Here is a 16837-nt window from a genome sequence, read left to right on the forward strand (position 1 = left end):
TAGTAGTTGTATTAATGGGTATTCCTTGTAGGCGTATGGATATTATCCTATCACTGACAGCATTGTACTTCAGGACAGATCTTGAGACATCCTTTGTGATGATGAATGCCACGCCATTCCTCTTAAAACTGTCATTCCGGGCATAGTAGATCACATGGTTGTCTGATTCAAAATGACCAAAATTAGTGCATTTCAGCTCACTAATGCCGAGGATATCAATCTTTATGCATTCCATTTCATTTTTGACAACTTCCAATTTTCCTGGATTCATACTTCATGCATTCCATATTCCAATGATTAATGGATCTCTGCAGATGTTTCTTTTCAACTTGAGTGGTGCCACATCAGCAAGTGGAGATCTTGAAAGCTTTACCTTATCCATAGGACTGAGGCTGGATTTTCTCAGATGATGCAGGTCTTTCCCAGTCCTATTTTGAGAGGCTACTAACCTAATGGGACTATTCATAAAGTTGCACGGTAATGTATCAAACAGTGTTTCTTTGCTATTCATATAGTTTTCCCTGGCCAAATCTTTGAGAAATGTACAGCCTCCTCCATCTTCCTAGTCTGTCTCAGTTTTTAAGCTGGGCTGATACCTGTGCACCATGGGCAACATGCTGGGTTTGAAACACCAGTGGCTCAGGCTCAAAACTCACATCAACATGTAACCACGGTAGGACAAACCGACAGACAAGTTTGTCTCCCTGTTGGGAACCTCTCATACCACCATTACCTGGTCCCTGCAGCTGACTCCTCTTCTGTCCAGATTCCTGGGCCTTTTAATCCCCTTTCTTCCTCTCTCCCATCCTGCTGCTTTGGTTGTGCCTGAGTTCCCTCTCCTAACCTGGATCCCTGCAGCTGACTGCTCCTCTGTCTGGGTTCCTGGCTTTTAATCCCCTTTCTTCCTCTCTCCTGCCCTGCTGCTTTGGTTGTGCCTGAATTCCCTCTCCTCACCTGGATCCCTGCAGCTGACTGCTCCTCTGTCTGGGTTCCTGGCTTTTAATCCCCTTTCTCCCGCTCTCCTGCCCTGCTGCTTTGGGAGTGCCTGAGTTCCCTTTAATCCCCTTTCTCTTGCTGTCCTGCCCTGCTGCTTTGGGTGTGCCTGAGTTTCCTCTCCTCACCATATTGTGATCAACCTAGAAGTGGAATTTCTGAGTTAGAATATATTTACATTCTTTTAAAATAAAATAAATAATTACCCAGTTCAAAACTCAAAGCATAGGGAGATCCAGTGAAAAATCTGACTTCTATTCTGTCCTGCACCTTTCCAATTCCTCCCACCTGAAAACCACAATCATTAAATCTTGTGTGTCTTTACAGGTATCTTGTAATGCATGTTTATATTCTTTTCTGAATTTGTTTACATAACTGGTGGCACTCCATATGCTGTGGTCTGCATCTTGTTTTCATTTAACAATGTATCTTAGAAATCTTTCCATCACTGTAAAAAAAGTGTTCTCATTCATTTTTATGTCAGCATAATATTCTACTAACGGTGTATCACAATTTAGCCATTCATCTATTTTTGGATAACTGTGTTGTTTACAGGAACTCTGGTGGCATAGTACCTAAGGCATTTGACTTCTAACCCAAAGGTTAGTGGTTTAAACCCACCAGCCACTCCATGGAAGGAAAATGGGGCAATCTACTTCCATAAAGATTTACTGCCTTAGAAACTTAATGGAGGTCACTGTCAGTTGGAATTGACTTGATGGCAGTGAGGTTTTTTTTTTTTTTTTCTTGGTGTTGTTTACAATCTTTTGCTATTCAAATGATGCTGCAATGGATAATTTTGTATGTGTCATTTCACATGTGTAAGTACTGTTGGATCATTTTCTCAAAGTGGGATTGCTGGATCTAAGGTTGTATATGTTATTGTTGTTATGTGCCCATGAGTAAGACCTGACTCATAGTGACCCCTCCTTGGGTTTGCAAGGCAGTATCACTATGGAAGTAGATTGCCCAACCTTCCTTCCGAGGAGTGGCTGGTGGGTTTGAACCGCCAGCCTTCTGGTTAGCAGTCAAGTGCCTTAGCCACTACACTACCAGAGCTCCCAAGGTTATATATTTGTAATTTTAATCATCATTGCTAAATTATGCTCCCACCAGCTTTGTGTGAAAGTGCCCATTTTCCACAGCCTGGACAATGGAGAATTAAACCTGGGATCTTCAGTCATCGGATAGGTGGCAAATTATAGACTTATTCTGGATTTCTCTTACTGTATGTGAGGTTGAGAATCTTTTCACAAGTTTGAAAGCTATTTGAAATACTGCATAATTCTGCAATCCCACTGCTGGGTATATAGTCTAGAGAAATAAGAGCAGGAAGGTGAACAGATATATGCACCCCTATGTTCACTGCAGCACTATTCACAATATCAAAAAGATGTAAACAATGTAAAGGTCCATCAACAGAAGAATGGATCAACTATAGTATATACATACAGTGGAATACTACCTAACGTTAAGGAACAGCTATGAATCTATGAAACATAACTTGGATGAACTTAGAGTCTATTATGCTGAGTTAAATTAGTCAATCACAAAAAGATATTGTATGAAACCACTGTTTTAAAAAGTCAAGAGTACGGTTTTACAAAAAAAGAAATAGTCTTTGATACTTACCAGGGGTGAGTGGGGAAGAAAGGGTAAACCACTAATTAGAGGGTACCAACAAAACCAAACTCACTGCCACTGAGTTGAATCCGACTCATAGCAACCCCTCCTTGGGTTTGTGAAGCAGTATTACTATGGAAGTAGACTGCCCAACCTTCCTTCCAAGGAGTGGCTGGTGGGTTTGAACTGCCAGCCTCTGATTAGCAGTCAAATGTCTCAGGCACTACACCACCAGAGCTCCCAAACTAGAGGGTAGACACATTTAAAAAAAAAAAATTAACTTTATATCTTAAAATTTAAGTTGCAGCGTATCAAAGAAGAGTCAACATCATTCAAGGACTTTGAAGCCTAGTTGGGGAAAAGGGTCAGTGTGTTTTTATGCAGGAAAGTTGTTTTATGTTAAAATAGACTGTCCCAGCCAACCCCCACAATCACATAAGCCTTGTAATAAATTTCTTAACAAAAGCTTTTGTATCTCTTTTTTAAATTTTTTATTGTGATTTGGGTGAAAGTTCACAAGGAAATTTATTTTCCATGTAGCAGTTCACACACATTTTGTTTCATGACATTGACTGCAATCCCCACGATGTCACAGCTCTCTTCCCACTTCCTCCCTGCACTTTCCTCTTCCCTGTGTCCTTCTTTCCTTTGCATACCTCCCTCTCAGCTATCTCCCTGTGCAAATATTGCCCTCCTGGTCTCCCATGATTGATCATTCTAAGGAGTGTATGTACCTAATGTAAATGTTCACCCTATATGCCTGTCTATTGTTTGGCTTGAAGCCATGGGGGTGAGTTCAATTCTAGACCTAGAGGCCATAGTCTCAGGGATGTCACCATGCTCTATCAGACCAATAAACTTGATCTTTTTAAATGATTTTGAGTTTTGTTCCACATTGTTCTCCCACTCTATCCAGGATCTCCTACACTGGTCCCTTTCTGAGGGGTTGACAGTGTTAGCCAGGCACCAACTGTTAGACTGAAGCAAAACCCAGGCCCCAAAATGTCAGTTAGCAGCTTCCTCTAGATGTCAGGCCCTGATGAGACAACCTGATAAGACAATGGCAGTAACAGAACCCGCCCAGACTGTAAAGTCCCATGCGGTGACAGACTTCCTCTTCTGAAGCCCCCTCATGCTAATTAAGTGCAGACCCCTGCTAACAGCTAATTGAACCCTGCCATTTCCTTAAAGGACCCTGTCACTCCCCTGCTGTCCCCAAACAGGTCCTCTCTGTGTCTATAAAAATCCATGCCCCCTGCCCGGGGGTGCGACTTCTCTAGCCCTGCTGTTAGGGCATGAGAATCTCGCCCAGGAGCGCCAATAAACTGCTGCTCTAAAACAACTCCATGTCCTGGTGTCTTGGTAACTCAGCTTTACACCAACTAGTTCTTCAGGTCTCATGGTCATATAGGCTGAAGTTTGCATGGTCCGCTAGTCCCTTGGACTAATTGTTTCCATGCATCTTTGGTTTTCTTCATTCTTCTTTGCTCTGGATAAGGAGAGACCCTTGTTGCGTATAGATGGCTACTTTTAAGAACCCAATGGCTACTCACCAAACTAGGATGTAGAACAGTGTTTTCTGCATAGTATATTATGCCAGTTGAGCTTGGTGTTCTCTGGGACCACGGTCCCAAGCCCACAGGTCCAACTACTCACTCCCTCAGGGTGCTTTGCTGTGGCTAACAAGTTATCATAACTTTACCCCTTGTTAGTGCTATTTCATATATTGTTGTTGTTGTTGTTATGTGCGGTTGAGTCAGACCCGACTCATAGCGACCACTCCTTGGGTTTCCGAGGCAGTATCACTACAGAAGTAGATTGCCCCATCTTCCTTCTGAGGAGTGGCAGGTGGGTTTGAACCGCTAGCCTTCTGGTTAGCAGTCAAATGCCTTAGGCACTACTCTACCAGAGCTCCCATTTCATATATATATATATTATATATATAATATAGACATTCTTACAGCACATACAAATATGAATATAGAAATATCATCTGCCAACCTTATATATGGTCATGGGTATATTCCCTTTTGCCTAGACATACCTGATCATTCAGCCTATCTACCCATGTATTTACCTGTAGATTAATGTGTCATCACTGATAACATAATATTCTATTTGCAAAAGAGTTTATCTTTGTCATCTATACCTCTTGTGCCTTCTTTTTTCCTTTTCTTTAGTTTACTGTGTTGGTCACTCACTTTTGGCATATTGCCTTTCCCTTCACCCAAATCAATGCTTGACTCTAGCTATCTACCAATTTTCCCTCTCATCCCCTCCCATCCCTGGTAAGCAACAAAGTTAGTTTCCTTCCATATATAAGCCTTTCCTTGACTTTTTAAAATAGTGAACTAATTCAATATTTGACCTACTATAACTGACTTATTTCACTCAGCATAATGTCCTCCAAGTTCATTCATGTTATGTGTTTTGCAGATTCTATATTACTCTTTAGTGTTGCATAGTATTGCCTGATGTGTATGTACCACAGTTTGGTTATCCATTCTCCTGTTGATGGGTACTTCGATTGTTCCCATCTCTTTGCTATAATGAATAGTGCTGTGATGAACATGGCTGTGGATGTATCTGTTCTTGTCCTGGTTCTTACTTCTTTAGGATATATACCTAGTAACAAGGAGCTCTGTTGGCATAAGATTGCTGGATCAAATGTCATTTCTAATTTCAACTTTTTAAGGAATTGCCATCCTAATTTCCACAGTGGTTGTTGCATTTTACAGTCTCACCAGCAGTGCATGGGGGTCCCAATCTCTCCACATGCTCACTAGCATTTGTTATTTTCTGTGTTGCTAAACTTTGCTGTTAGTGCTGGGGTGAGATGGTATCTCATTGTTATTTTGATCAGCAGTTCTCTAATGGCTAATGATCATGTGTTTGTTGGCTGCCTTAATATCTTCCTTGGTAAAGTCATGTCTTCGTCCCATTTTTTAATTTAGATTGTCTTTTTGACATAGAGGTGGTGGAGTTTTCTATAAACTCTAGAGGTAAGGAAGTCCCTTGTCAGATATGTGATTGTGAGTATTTTTTTCCCAATCTGTAGGTTTTCTTTTTACTCTTTTGGCAAAGTCTTTTGAAGCACATAAAAATTTAATTTTTACAAGGTGCCAATCACCTAGCTTATCTTCTACTGTTTGTGTATTTTGGGTTATGCTTGATTGTCTCTTTATGCCATAAATTAGGGCCCCTAAATTTGCTCCTTGATGAACTTTATAGTTCTAGGCTTCACATTTAATTATTTGACCCATCTGGAGTTTGTTGTTGTGAGTGGTGTGAGGTATGGATCTTGTTTCATTTTAGTGCAAATGGATAACCAGTTTTGCTAATACCATATATTGAAAAAACTATCTTTTCCCCATTTAATGGATCTTGGCACTTTGTTAAATACCAGCTGACCATAGCGGATGGATCTATTTCTGGTTTCTCAATTCTGTTCCACTGCTCTATGTGTCTGTCCTGCCAGTATCAGGCTGTTTTGACTACTGTACCTGTATAGTTTTGAGATCTCAGAGTCTGAGACCCTCTACTTTATTCTCCATCAATAGTGAAAGGCTTTTGGTGAAATATCTGTCAACTTGTTTTCTCAGTATGCACTTGTGTGTGGTGGACGCAGGAATGGAATACAATTCCTCCGTTCCCTCGTCATAAACCCTAAAACAAGGGCTTTATGGGTCAGAAAGTTTGCACTTTCTAAAAGTTGTCGCTACATGCAGATTGACCTTCCAGAAAGGGAGGCTCAAATTAAGTTCCCTACATTAACGGAGCGCGGTTCCTTCCATCCTCCTTCCTTTTGTGCTTCATTGGTGGAAAATGGTACCTGTGCCTTGTGAAGCTTGCACTTTTAGTTACAGGCAAAGAGCACTCCCCTCTGCTTTACCTCTTATGGGCTCTTGGAGCCCAAGGGACTCTAAACAGCAGAGCCCTCAGACAGGGAGGCTCTGAAGGAGAGACCTGTGAGGGGCGCCCAGTACGTACGCCCGAACATCCTCCTCACGTGACAACGGTGCGAGGAGGAAAGAAGCGGAGGACTGCCTTCGCTCCTTGGGTTCCTAAGCTGGCGCTTTCAAAGTAGGAGTGACTTATGCTGCCCCGTAAGGGCGAAGGAGTAGAAAAAAGAGGCAGATAAGGCACGAAATGGACGTCCCAACTTGAAACTCTGTTCCCTCTAATCACCCGAAAGACGCCACCTGACTCCGCCCTTTTGAGGCGGTCCTGCTGTCACGTGATGGACGTCCGTTGCGGCTCGCCGTCAAGGAGTTCCCAAGTACGCTTGTTGCCAAGCAACAGTTCCGGCTCTTTGGTGAAGTGAGAGGCCCTGGAGGGTTTGCGCGGAAGGGTTTGTTGGAATTTTGGGGATTAGAGGAGCCCGGCACCTTGAGGGACTCAAGGCACGCCTTAGCGATGTGGCAGGCAGGGGCTGGGGTGCGGCCGAAGTCGGGATCCTGAAAAGGTGAAATGCGGGTGTGTTGTGTGTATGTCTGGGAGGAAATGACATTTGTGACCAAGATGAAAGATCCATAGAAGGTGGGGAGGGGCTCGGATGTTCCCAGGTCGGAAGGAGGGGTGCCTGGCCGTGGAGAAGGGGAGGTGTGGGAAGGGCCGCCCTGGCCCACAGCAGTGAAGGTGTCTGGTTCTCACAGAGTGGGCTCTGGATCCACTAAATGCTGCCCTGTCACCGATGGACCAGTACTACATCTTGGGTCGCATAGGGGAGGGTGCCCATGGAATTGTCTTCAAGGCCAAACACGTCGAGGTGAGACTAGGAACCTGCAACAGCTTTGGAGGGAGGAAGTATGGGTGGGCAGGACCTTTTTCATCTGTCTGCCTTCAGTTTCTATCTGGTTCATTTTCCTACTTTTTTCACTCAGTATTTTATTTGTAAGATCTACGCTAGTGTCTGGACAAACATTTGTACCCAACACCACACAGTTTTGCGTGGTGGGTAGCCACCACATTTTGCCTCTTCAGGCCTTCAGTGGTGGACAGCCAAGTTGCTTTCAACTCCTCTCCTCACAAGCTATGGATGATGGATAGGGACAGTGGGCATCCTGTGCATGTTCCATTAAGGACCTGTGGATGATGTTTTAGGGGTGGGTTTGGTGGCTCACATACAATTCCTAGAGATGATTTCCCTTCTTGCTGCCCAGTTGCACAGGTGGGCCCCTTTTCACTCCCACAAGGTGTGCTTCTTGCAGCTCTGGAGACCCAGATGGCTCATGTATTTCTCCCTGTCCCAGATGGGGGTGGGATAGGAATGTCTGCATTCTTTCCTGTACAGACTGGGGAGATAGTTGCCCTCAAGAAGGTGGCTCTGAGGCGACTAGAGGACGGCATCCCCAACCAGGCCCTGCGGGAGATCAAGGCTCTGCAGGAGATCGAGGACAATCAGTATGTGAGTCAGAGATAAAGTTGAGGGGAGTTCATTCTCATTCTCTTTAACTCACACTGACTTCTCCCCATTCCCTCCTGCCTTCATTTATCTACCTCTACTTGCTCTCACTTTCAGGGGTTCACTTCTGCCATTAACCCACTCTACTCAGTTATTTACTTCCTAACCCCCTAATTTACACCCTCTTTTGTCTACTTGTTCACCCTCATTCATCTAATTTCTTCATTCTTCATTCATTTTCTCATTTACCTACTTATTTCTTTATATACTTATTCATTAACTTACTTTTGTAGTCTCAAAGCATTTAGTGATTGTTAATATATATTATAACTGCATTTATTGAACTCACAGTATGTTCTACAGCCTGTGTAAGTGTTCTGCACAGCTTATCGTATTGAATTTCCTTCACTACCCTACCACTTGACTGCTAATCAGAAGGCTGGCGGTTCAAACCCACCAGCCACTCCTCGGAAGGAAGATGGGGCAATCTACTTCCATAGTGATACTGCCTCGGAAACCCAAAGAGGGGTTGCTATGAGTCGGGTCCGACTTCACAGCACATAACAACAACAACAACAACAACCCTGCAAGGCAGGTTTCAGGATCTCTGTTTCACAGAGGAGGGAAAGAGATTAAGTCAACAACTCATGGTCTGTTTGAGGAATCCATACATTTTTTTTTACTGGGGCTCACCATAGATTCAGGGCCTGGTGATACTGAGAGGAACCAGCCCTGCCTGGCCTCTGAGAACTTAAGTGTGATAAGGGAGACAGACTGAGGCAAGAGGGCCTACCTGGTATGGTTTGTTCTGTGACAGAGGAGTTGGGGAATAAGAAAAGGGACATATTCCACCTTAGCCTCTGCTATTTTTAGTGCTTCTGCTTACTCATGTTAGGAGTAAGAGAGAGTGACAAAGTTGAGTCTTTGTGATATTTTTACTTATGTTCATTGTCTTATGGAGTTGTCCATGATGTGCTGGATGACAAAAGCATGTTATAAAACTTGTTAAATGAAAATCTTACACATATGAATGTGTATCTATGTGTGCCACAACTATGTTGCAAAGTCTGGGAGAATATACTGTGAGACTGATTGTAGGTAGTAGGATTTTGTTGTTGTTGTTGTTGTTTTCTTTATAATTTTATGTGTCATCTGAATGTATCTATGTGGTCTGATGTTATAGTGATTGTGTGTTACCTTCAAAATGAGAAAAGTCAGAAAAATAGCAATAAGGCCATTCTCATGTGAGGAAACTAAAAGGGCTTCCAGACAACCGTATAGAACAGGTGAAGAGACACCCATAATGAGGATGGTGGCATGGTGTCCATGTCCACTAGATCAGCAATCCTGAAGGTTATTTCTTTAATACCTTTTCCACATTTGACCCTGGTCCAAGCTGTAGACTTGTGCACCCTCTTCATTTCCTCCCCTGCCTCTACTCTATCCCTCCAGGCAGAACTATCACATAATTTTTTCTTGGAAAGCCCCAGTGACTTGTCTTCACACATAGAGCATTATCAGCATCTTCTGCCCACCTCCAGCATCCTCTCCCTTTTCATTCATTCAGCAGAACTTCTTGAGTGCTGCTCCAGGCTGAGAGTACAGAACAAAATAGATAGACTTCTTTACCCTTAACAATGACCTCAGTCTTGAGTCCTCAGCCTCCTTAATATTCCTCTGCTGAGAATTCCTTTCCAAACTCAAAACCACATTCACCGCTGTCAAGTCAATTCAACTCATAGCATCCCCTTGGGTTTCCGAGGCGGTATCTCTACAGAAGTAGATTGCCCAATCTTCCTTCCAAGGAGTGGCTGGTGGGTTTGAACTGTCAGCCTTCTTGGTAGCAGTCAAATAAATGCCTTAGGCATTACACCACCTGGTTCATCAAAGAGGCCTTCCTTAGCCTTGTCCTATTTAAGTATTTCATTCTTCACTTACTCAAAAATCATACTACCCTTTCCTGTTAGTATTCTTTTATTTATAAGGATCTAAAAATACCCAGTTCATTTGTTTGTGTATCTGTCAATTATCTATTTCCCCTGTGCAGTGAGCGCTGTAAGGTCCTTAAGAGCCTGCTGGCCCTTGTTCCTTTGGCTTTCTGCTTTGCACAGCCCCTGGCACTTCTCATACTGGTAGGCTCTCAGTGAATATTTGTGATATTTTCAGCTGTCCCCAACTCTGGGGAAATTGCCCTTCCTTGTCCTGGGATTTAAGGAGCTCTGGTGGCGTAGTGCCTAATGCATTTGATTGTTAAGCAGAAGGTGGGCGGTTGAAACCCATTAGACACTCCACTGAAGGAAGACTGGACTCTACTTCTGTAAAGATTTACCACCTCAGAAACCAAAAGGGGTTGCTATAAGTCAGAATTGACACAATAGCAGTGAATCTCGTTTTTGGTTTGTGCTGGAATTTAATGGCAATAGGAAAAGCAAAAGGAAACCTATGCTGGGATGTGTATATAGATGATTTTCTGACTGTTGTCCTGAGTTGGGGGATCAAACCTTCTTAGACCTCCTTTTCCCTGGAGAGTGGGGCACAGGTAAGCACTGTAGCTCTTGGGTTCTGAGTTCAGGTCCATCTCACCTCTCTGTCTACCTGGTCCTTCATCACAGCAAGGGCTGGAGGTCCCAGGGTATTGCCAGAGAGGGTTTGACTCATGTTAGCTTGGGCTGCCCATTTCTGGGTGGGCTGATGGATGCCCTGTCCCACCGGTTCCACAGGTGGTGCAGCTGAAGGCTGTGTTCCCACATGGTGCTGGCTTTGTACTGGCCTTTGAATTCATGCTATCTGATCTGGCCGAAGTGGTGCGCCATGCCCAGAGGCCACTGGCTCAGGCACAGGTTAAGAGCTATCTCCAGATGCTGCTCAAGGGTGTTGCCTTCTGCCATGCCAACAACATTGTGCATCGGGTGAGTCCAGTAGTACAGGGCTGGGGTGGGGTGGGAGTGGGGTAGGGGTAGGGCCCACAGGGGACAGCTTTGAGGGGAGGGGATGGCTAGGCCATGAAGAAAGCACGGTCAGAGGCTAGACAGAACTTGCAAGTAAGTGATGAGGAGTGTGGCTCTGGTGGAGGTGGGAGGCATATAGGAGTCTGTGCACATGTGATCTTGGTACCCTAACTTCCAGTCTGTCCTGTATCCAGGTCCCCTGAGGGCTCTGGAGGGAATGATATCTCCCTTGATACCCTCAGGACCTGAAACCAGCCAACTTGCTTATCAGCGCCTCAGGCCAGCTCAAGATAGCGGACTTTGGCCTGGCCCGGGTCTTTTCCCCAAATGGCAGCCGCCTCTATACCCACCAAGTGGCCACCAGGTAGGAAGGGCCGATTCCTGGGCAACAGCTGGAAACCCTCTCTCCCAGAGAAAAGATGCTGAATATACCTTCTGCCAGACATTGCTTGTGGAGTTTGTGTGTGAGCTCTGGATGATCTTCAGCATAGCCTTCTGTTAGACCAGTTACTTGACAGTACCCATTGCCCTCTTCCTTACAGATGGTACCGAGCCCCTGAGCTCCTGTATGGTGCCCGCCAGTATGACCAGGGTGTTGACCTATGGTGAGAGTCCTAAGGGGTGGGCAGGGAATCGTATTTTGTCTCCTAGGCTTAGAGGTCTCTCAGCTGTTGGGTGGTCTTTTCGCTGGAACTCTAGGTTGTCTGGGGCTCTTTTCCCTGGTTAAGATATCTGAGCAGCTTGGGGATCAGTGTTCTGTTTTTGAGTTGAGTGGAGGTTCTGAGGTGGGATCTGGAGTCGCTGTCCCTAATTTGAAGCTTCTTAGCTGGGATGGGAAAGTTGTCTGAGACTCAAGAAAGTGTGGAGTGTCTAAACTGATATACAGAAGTAAAGGTGGAGGAGAATTGTGATACCCCAGGACGTGACTTAGCTAATTAGAGATCTGTGTCTCTGGGTGTGAAGTATCTGAGACTTTTTGGGGAGCTAGTTTGGGCCCAAGGGTGTGAGAGTTTTGAGCTGTTTTGGAGGTCTGTCCCAGAATGTGAGAGGGCATCTGTGTCCCAGAGTGTGAGGTTCTGAAAAGTCTTAGAACTGTTGAAAGGTTGCTGTGTGTTTAGAGTTGAGGTCTCAGAGCTGTTTGTGGGAGGCAGATTTAGTCTGTGTCCTACAGTTGAAGTCTTTGTCCTGTTTGGGGGTAGGGGGGTCTGTATCCTTGGATATTAAGTCTCTTTGCTGGTTTGTAGGGGTCTAAACAAAGGGTGTGAGGTGTTTGAGCTGATAGAGTAGGTCTGTGTTCTGTGTGTAAGATCTGTGAGTTATTTGGGGTTTTGTGTTCATAGGGCTGTGGGCTGCATCATGGGAGAACTATTGAATGGATCTCCCCTTTTCCCTGGGGAGAACGACATTGAACAGCTCTGTTGTGTGCTTCGCATCCTGGGTACCCCCAGCCCTCAAGTCTGGCCGGTTTGAAAGGGCCCATGTGGGGAGGGCCTGGGACAGGTTTACCCCATTTTCCCCAACAAGAAGTGACTATTCCCTCTCAGAACCTTCCCTGCTACCTCTCATGGCCTCAAACCCTCTGACCTGGCAGGGACCATTGTCCTGGCCCTACCACAAGAGCAGGGAGGGCAGGTCTTGTTCTCTGTCCCTTTATTCACCCCAGCCCAATACAGATACTCACTGTGTCTCATCAAGTGGGCCTTGGTGGGTCCCTGGAGTGTAAGTGGATGAATACCTAAGTGAGTGATGGAGATGGAGTGAGAAACCAGAGAACAAATGTGTTTGAGAGAGAGTGGTAGGTGAGTGAGTGAATGATGAAGACCAGGTGAGAGACCTTGGAACAAATGTGTGAGGGTGTGAGTGAGAGAGAGGTGACTAAATGAGTGAGTGAGTGATGGGGAGAATTGACATCAGTGTGAGCTGGTGAGGTAGTTGCTCAGCTCCGATGTCTCCTTCCCTCCACCTGATCTAGGAGATCACTGAGCTACCTGACTACAACAAAATCTCCTTTAAGGAGCAGGAACCTGTACCCCTGGAAGAAGTGCTATCTGATGCCTCTCCCCAAGCCTTAGACCTGTTGGGTCAGTTCCTCCTCTACCCTCCTCACCAGCGCATCACAGCCTCCCAGGTAGGCAGGGGTCCATTGTCTCTGCTCTTTTAGTTACCTTCACTGCCCTGAGACTCTGCAGTGGGTGGCCATCTGACCCTACAGTGAATATCCCTCAGAACATGAGATGGGCTCAGACCCGAACTCAAACATCTCGGATGTCTGCACTGCATCTAGAACCCCTGGGGATGGGGGGACTTTCAGCACATGTATCACCCCTTGAGAAAGCCCTCTAGCCATTCCCAGTGTTCCACAGAGGGGATGTAGGGGCACAGAGTGACTCATTGGGGAAGAAATCTCGGAGAAGAGCACACCCCTGGTATGGTGGGTCCTAGGCTCTCGGACCATGTGCAAAGGCACAGTGACTAAGAGCTATTGGTGACTTGTTCCTTCCTTCATTTCTTCAACAAATATTTATTGAGTATCTGGCACTTGCCAGGAATTGTTTTGGGCCTGAGCACAGACCAGTGAATAAGTAGACATGGCCTCTCCCTCTGTAGGCCCTCTGGGCTGTGGTGAGGCAAACTCTAGACACAATCACAGGAGTGTGGTCAGAGAGTGGCCACAAGGCTTTGGGAGGTAAGAGAGAGAGAAAGGGAGGGTGAGAGGGACAGACTTCGGGAGTCAAGAAACGCTTCCTGGAAGAGGGCCAAAGTCTTAGTGTCCCACAAGAAACTATACATTCTGACACAGTCCCCTCTGACCCTGCCTGTTTTTTTCTCCTTTGCTTTTTCCTCTGCAGCCACAGGGCTTGCTTGATGGTCCTGACATACGTCAGGGGTGCCTTTCTCCCCCACCATCTGTACCATCACCACCAGCTCTGTGTACTTGTTATTTCCTCTGCCTAGAACAGTCTCACCAACTATCCTCATAGACTCATTTTCACACTCCTGGGGTTTTTGCTCAAATGTTCCCTTTCAGTGTGGCCTTCCTCACCACTCTTCAGATTTTCAACCTCTCTCCAATATTGCACATTTCCTTCTTTTGCTTTGTCTTTTCCGCAACACTAGTCATTATTTGATCTATTATATATTTTACTTCTTTATTTTATCCCACCTCCCCAACTATATTATAAACTTCACAAAGGCAGAGCTTTTTGCCTGTTTTGTTAACTGCTGTATCCCCTGCCACTGGATAGGGCTTGCTATACAGTAGGCACTCAATTAATGCTTGTTGAACCAACTGAATGAATGAGCAGATGAAAAACTAAGTCAGTTGTGCTGGGTCTCTGAAGGACAGACCTCCTGGTCTCCCTACTTAAGGGAGTAACTGAAGCTGAGACAGGAGGTGATTCATTTCTTGCTCTTTCTTTCTTGCCTCCTTAGGCCCTTCTGCACCAGTACTTCTTCACAGCTCCCCTGCCTGCCCACCCTTCAGAGCTGCCGATTCCCCAGCGCTCAGGGGGACCTGCCTCCAAAGCCCACCCAGGACCCCCTCACATCCATGACTTCCATGTTGACTGGCCTCTTGAGGAGTCATTGTTGAACCCAGAGCTGATTCAGCCCTTTATCCTAGAGGGGTGAGATCCTGGCCAAGTCCCTCCTGCCTGACCCCCAAGGCCACTTAGGCCTCATGCTCTCTACCTAATTTGACCATCCAAGGCCTTCCTGGTACCACCTGGGTCCCTCAATACCCTGCCTGTTTCTACTGGGGTACTACTCTAGTCAAGGAGATAGGACATACAGCTCCAGCAGAGAAAGAGACACACAGCTTGTACTCAATTGACCTCACATCTGTGTATCACTGATTTATTAATCAGAAAGAGATGCTGAGTCCCAGCAGCACCAACCTTTGCTCTGGGTCTAAGCACTGCCTTTCTGTTCAATGACATAGTTTAGTTATTCTTACTGGAACCCCTGGGTAAAGTGAATAAGAATATAAAATACCATGTTGGAAACTCAGGTGGGAAGGAAGCTTTTTTCTTTTGTTTCTCAGAAATATTAAACACTCTAGTTCAGAGTGTGAAATTTATTATAAAACCCCAAATATCTGACCTTTGTGTTCTTCCTCTATGTTTCTAGCAAAGGAAATGGCCAAGGTAATGTCTACTCATGGCCTTCATTTCTTTAAGGGTCACAGAGAAGGTTGCTCCATTCATGGCTTGCTGTACCCAGTTTCTGCTCACAGGATATAGCACAGACAGGCTACACCCAGTTGAAGCCAGAAGTGAGAAGCCATTGCCATGCCCTGCCACCCCCATCATTGTCACTGACCCCACCACTACTAGGTATTGGCGAGAGAGGCCATGAAGTGGAGGATGAAGATGGGATGAGGATGAGGATGAAGAGTCTGAGGTGGGCAGGCAGGTGGAGAAGGAAGGAGGAAGCTCTGATGAAAAGATGTAAGGACAAATCTATAGGCATGAGAAGGATTCTGTGGTGGCCTGATGATCAGAGTAAGCTGTGTGTGAAGAATGTGGCCATTTGATGGGCCAGTAGGTGGGGAGTGGAGTGAAGGATTGAGGCCTAAGACTGGAGGGATGCATGTGCCTCCCTAGTACCTCCAAGAATTCTTCTTTTCTTCACCACATCCAGTCCATCAGTAAGTACTGTTAGCTTCATCAATCTTCACTGGGACATCCCTAGTCCGGCCCTTGTCATCTCTACCCATTTCTTCTGCCTGAATCTACCTATCCCCTATCCTTGTTGCTGGCTCATAACTCCAGGGTGCATGACTCTCTCTTTGCCACACACACTGTCAGCTCCTGCCAGTGACCCTTTATTCATTGACTTATACTTCTCCCAGCAGGGCTTTCCTTGGCAAGCTCCTGTCACTTAGGTTCCAGCTCAAATGGCACCACTTCAGACAATGTCTAACGGGACATTCTCCTCCCCATCCCACCAGACCTTGCTCACATAACCTGGTTTTACGTTCTTTATGGGTTAATTTATTCCTTGATTATTTCGTATTTTATGCTATTCAGACATCAATCCACAGGGCCTCAGTGATGCCTAGTACAGAGAGCATGTACCCCAATAAATTAAGTATGTAAACCAATAGTGGGATAAAATGGAATGATAATAATACACTTGATAAAAAAATGAATTCAAGTTGGATCAAAGACCTGAATGTAAAACCTAAAACTATAAAGACTATCAAAGAAAAAATAGGGACAAATGTAGGGACTCTAATACATGACATAAATATGCTATCGAACATAAATAAAAATACACAAACACCAGAAGACAAAACAGATAATTAGGACCACCTAAAAGTTAGACATTTATGTGCATGAAAAGGTTCCACTGAAAGAGTAAAAAGAGAACACACACTGGGGAAAAAACTTCAGCAACAACACATCAGACAAGGGACTAATCTTTAAAATTTAAAGAAAACTTCAACACCTCAACAACAAAACGATAAATAATCCAATTTAAAAATGGGCAGAGGAAGTGAACAGACATCTCACCAAAGACATTCAGGCAGCCAACAAACACATGAATAAATGCTTGCGATCATTAGGTATTAGATGCAAATCAAAATGAGATATCATCTCACCCCAGCTCTAATAACAACGTTCCTAAAAACAGAAAACAACAAATGTTGGAGAAGGTGTGGAGAGACTAGAATCCTCATACACTGCTGATGGGACTGTAAAATGTTGCAAACACTGTGGAAAACAGTATGGTGCTTCCTTAAATGCTGGAAATAGAAATACCATATGATCTATAATAACATATCTGACAAGGGACTTATCTCTAGAATTTATAGAACACTCCAACACCTCAATAACAAAAAGACAAACAATCCAATTAAAAAATG

General features: G+C 44.9%; 1 protein-coding gene across 1 annotated transcript; it reads left to right on the forward strand.

Moving 5' to 3' along the window:
• The first annotated feature begins 7309 nt into the window (after window positions 1-7309).
• CDK20 (cyclin dependent kinase 20) lies at window positions 7310-14598 on the forward strand. The gene is made up of 8 exons (XM_007955936.1): window positions 7310-7384; window positions 7910-8023; window positions 10741-10929; window positions 11211-11332; window positions 11511-11573; window positions 12309-12432; window positions 12941-13096; window positions 14401-14598. Exons 1-8 carry the CDS (start codon window positions 7310-7312, stop codon window positions 14596-14598), a joined length of 1041 nt encoding a protein of 346 aa, XP_007954127.1.
• Window positions 14599-16837: the final 2239 nt, after the last annotated feature.

This window comes from Orycteropus afer, unplaced genomic scaffold (assembly GCF_000298275.1).
Source record: "Orycteropus afer afer isolate SDZICR_OR568_19922 unplaced genomic scaffold, OryAfe1.0 scaffold00548, whole genome shotgun sequence".
Lineage (NCBI taxonomy): Eukaryota > Metazoa > Chordata > Mammalia > Tubulidentata > Orycteropodidae > Orycteropus > Orycteropus afer.

Bases quoted from the DNA above. Each gene is read 5' to 3' on its own strand.
- CDK20 (XM_007955936.1), top strand. From the start codon at position 7,310: ATGGACCAGTACTACATCTTGGGTCGCATAGGGGAGGGTGCCCATGGA. The intron at 8,024-10,740 runs GTGAGTCAGAGA...CCGGTTCCACAG, and splicing joins AGATCGAGGACAATCAGTAT to GTGGTGCAGCTGAAGGCTGT. The intron at 10,930-11,210 runs GTGAGTCCAGTA...TGATACCCTCAG, and splicing joins CCAACAACATTGTGCATCGG to GACCTGAAACCAGCCAACTT.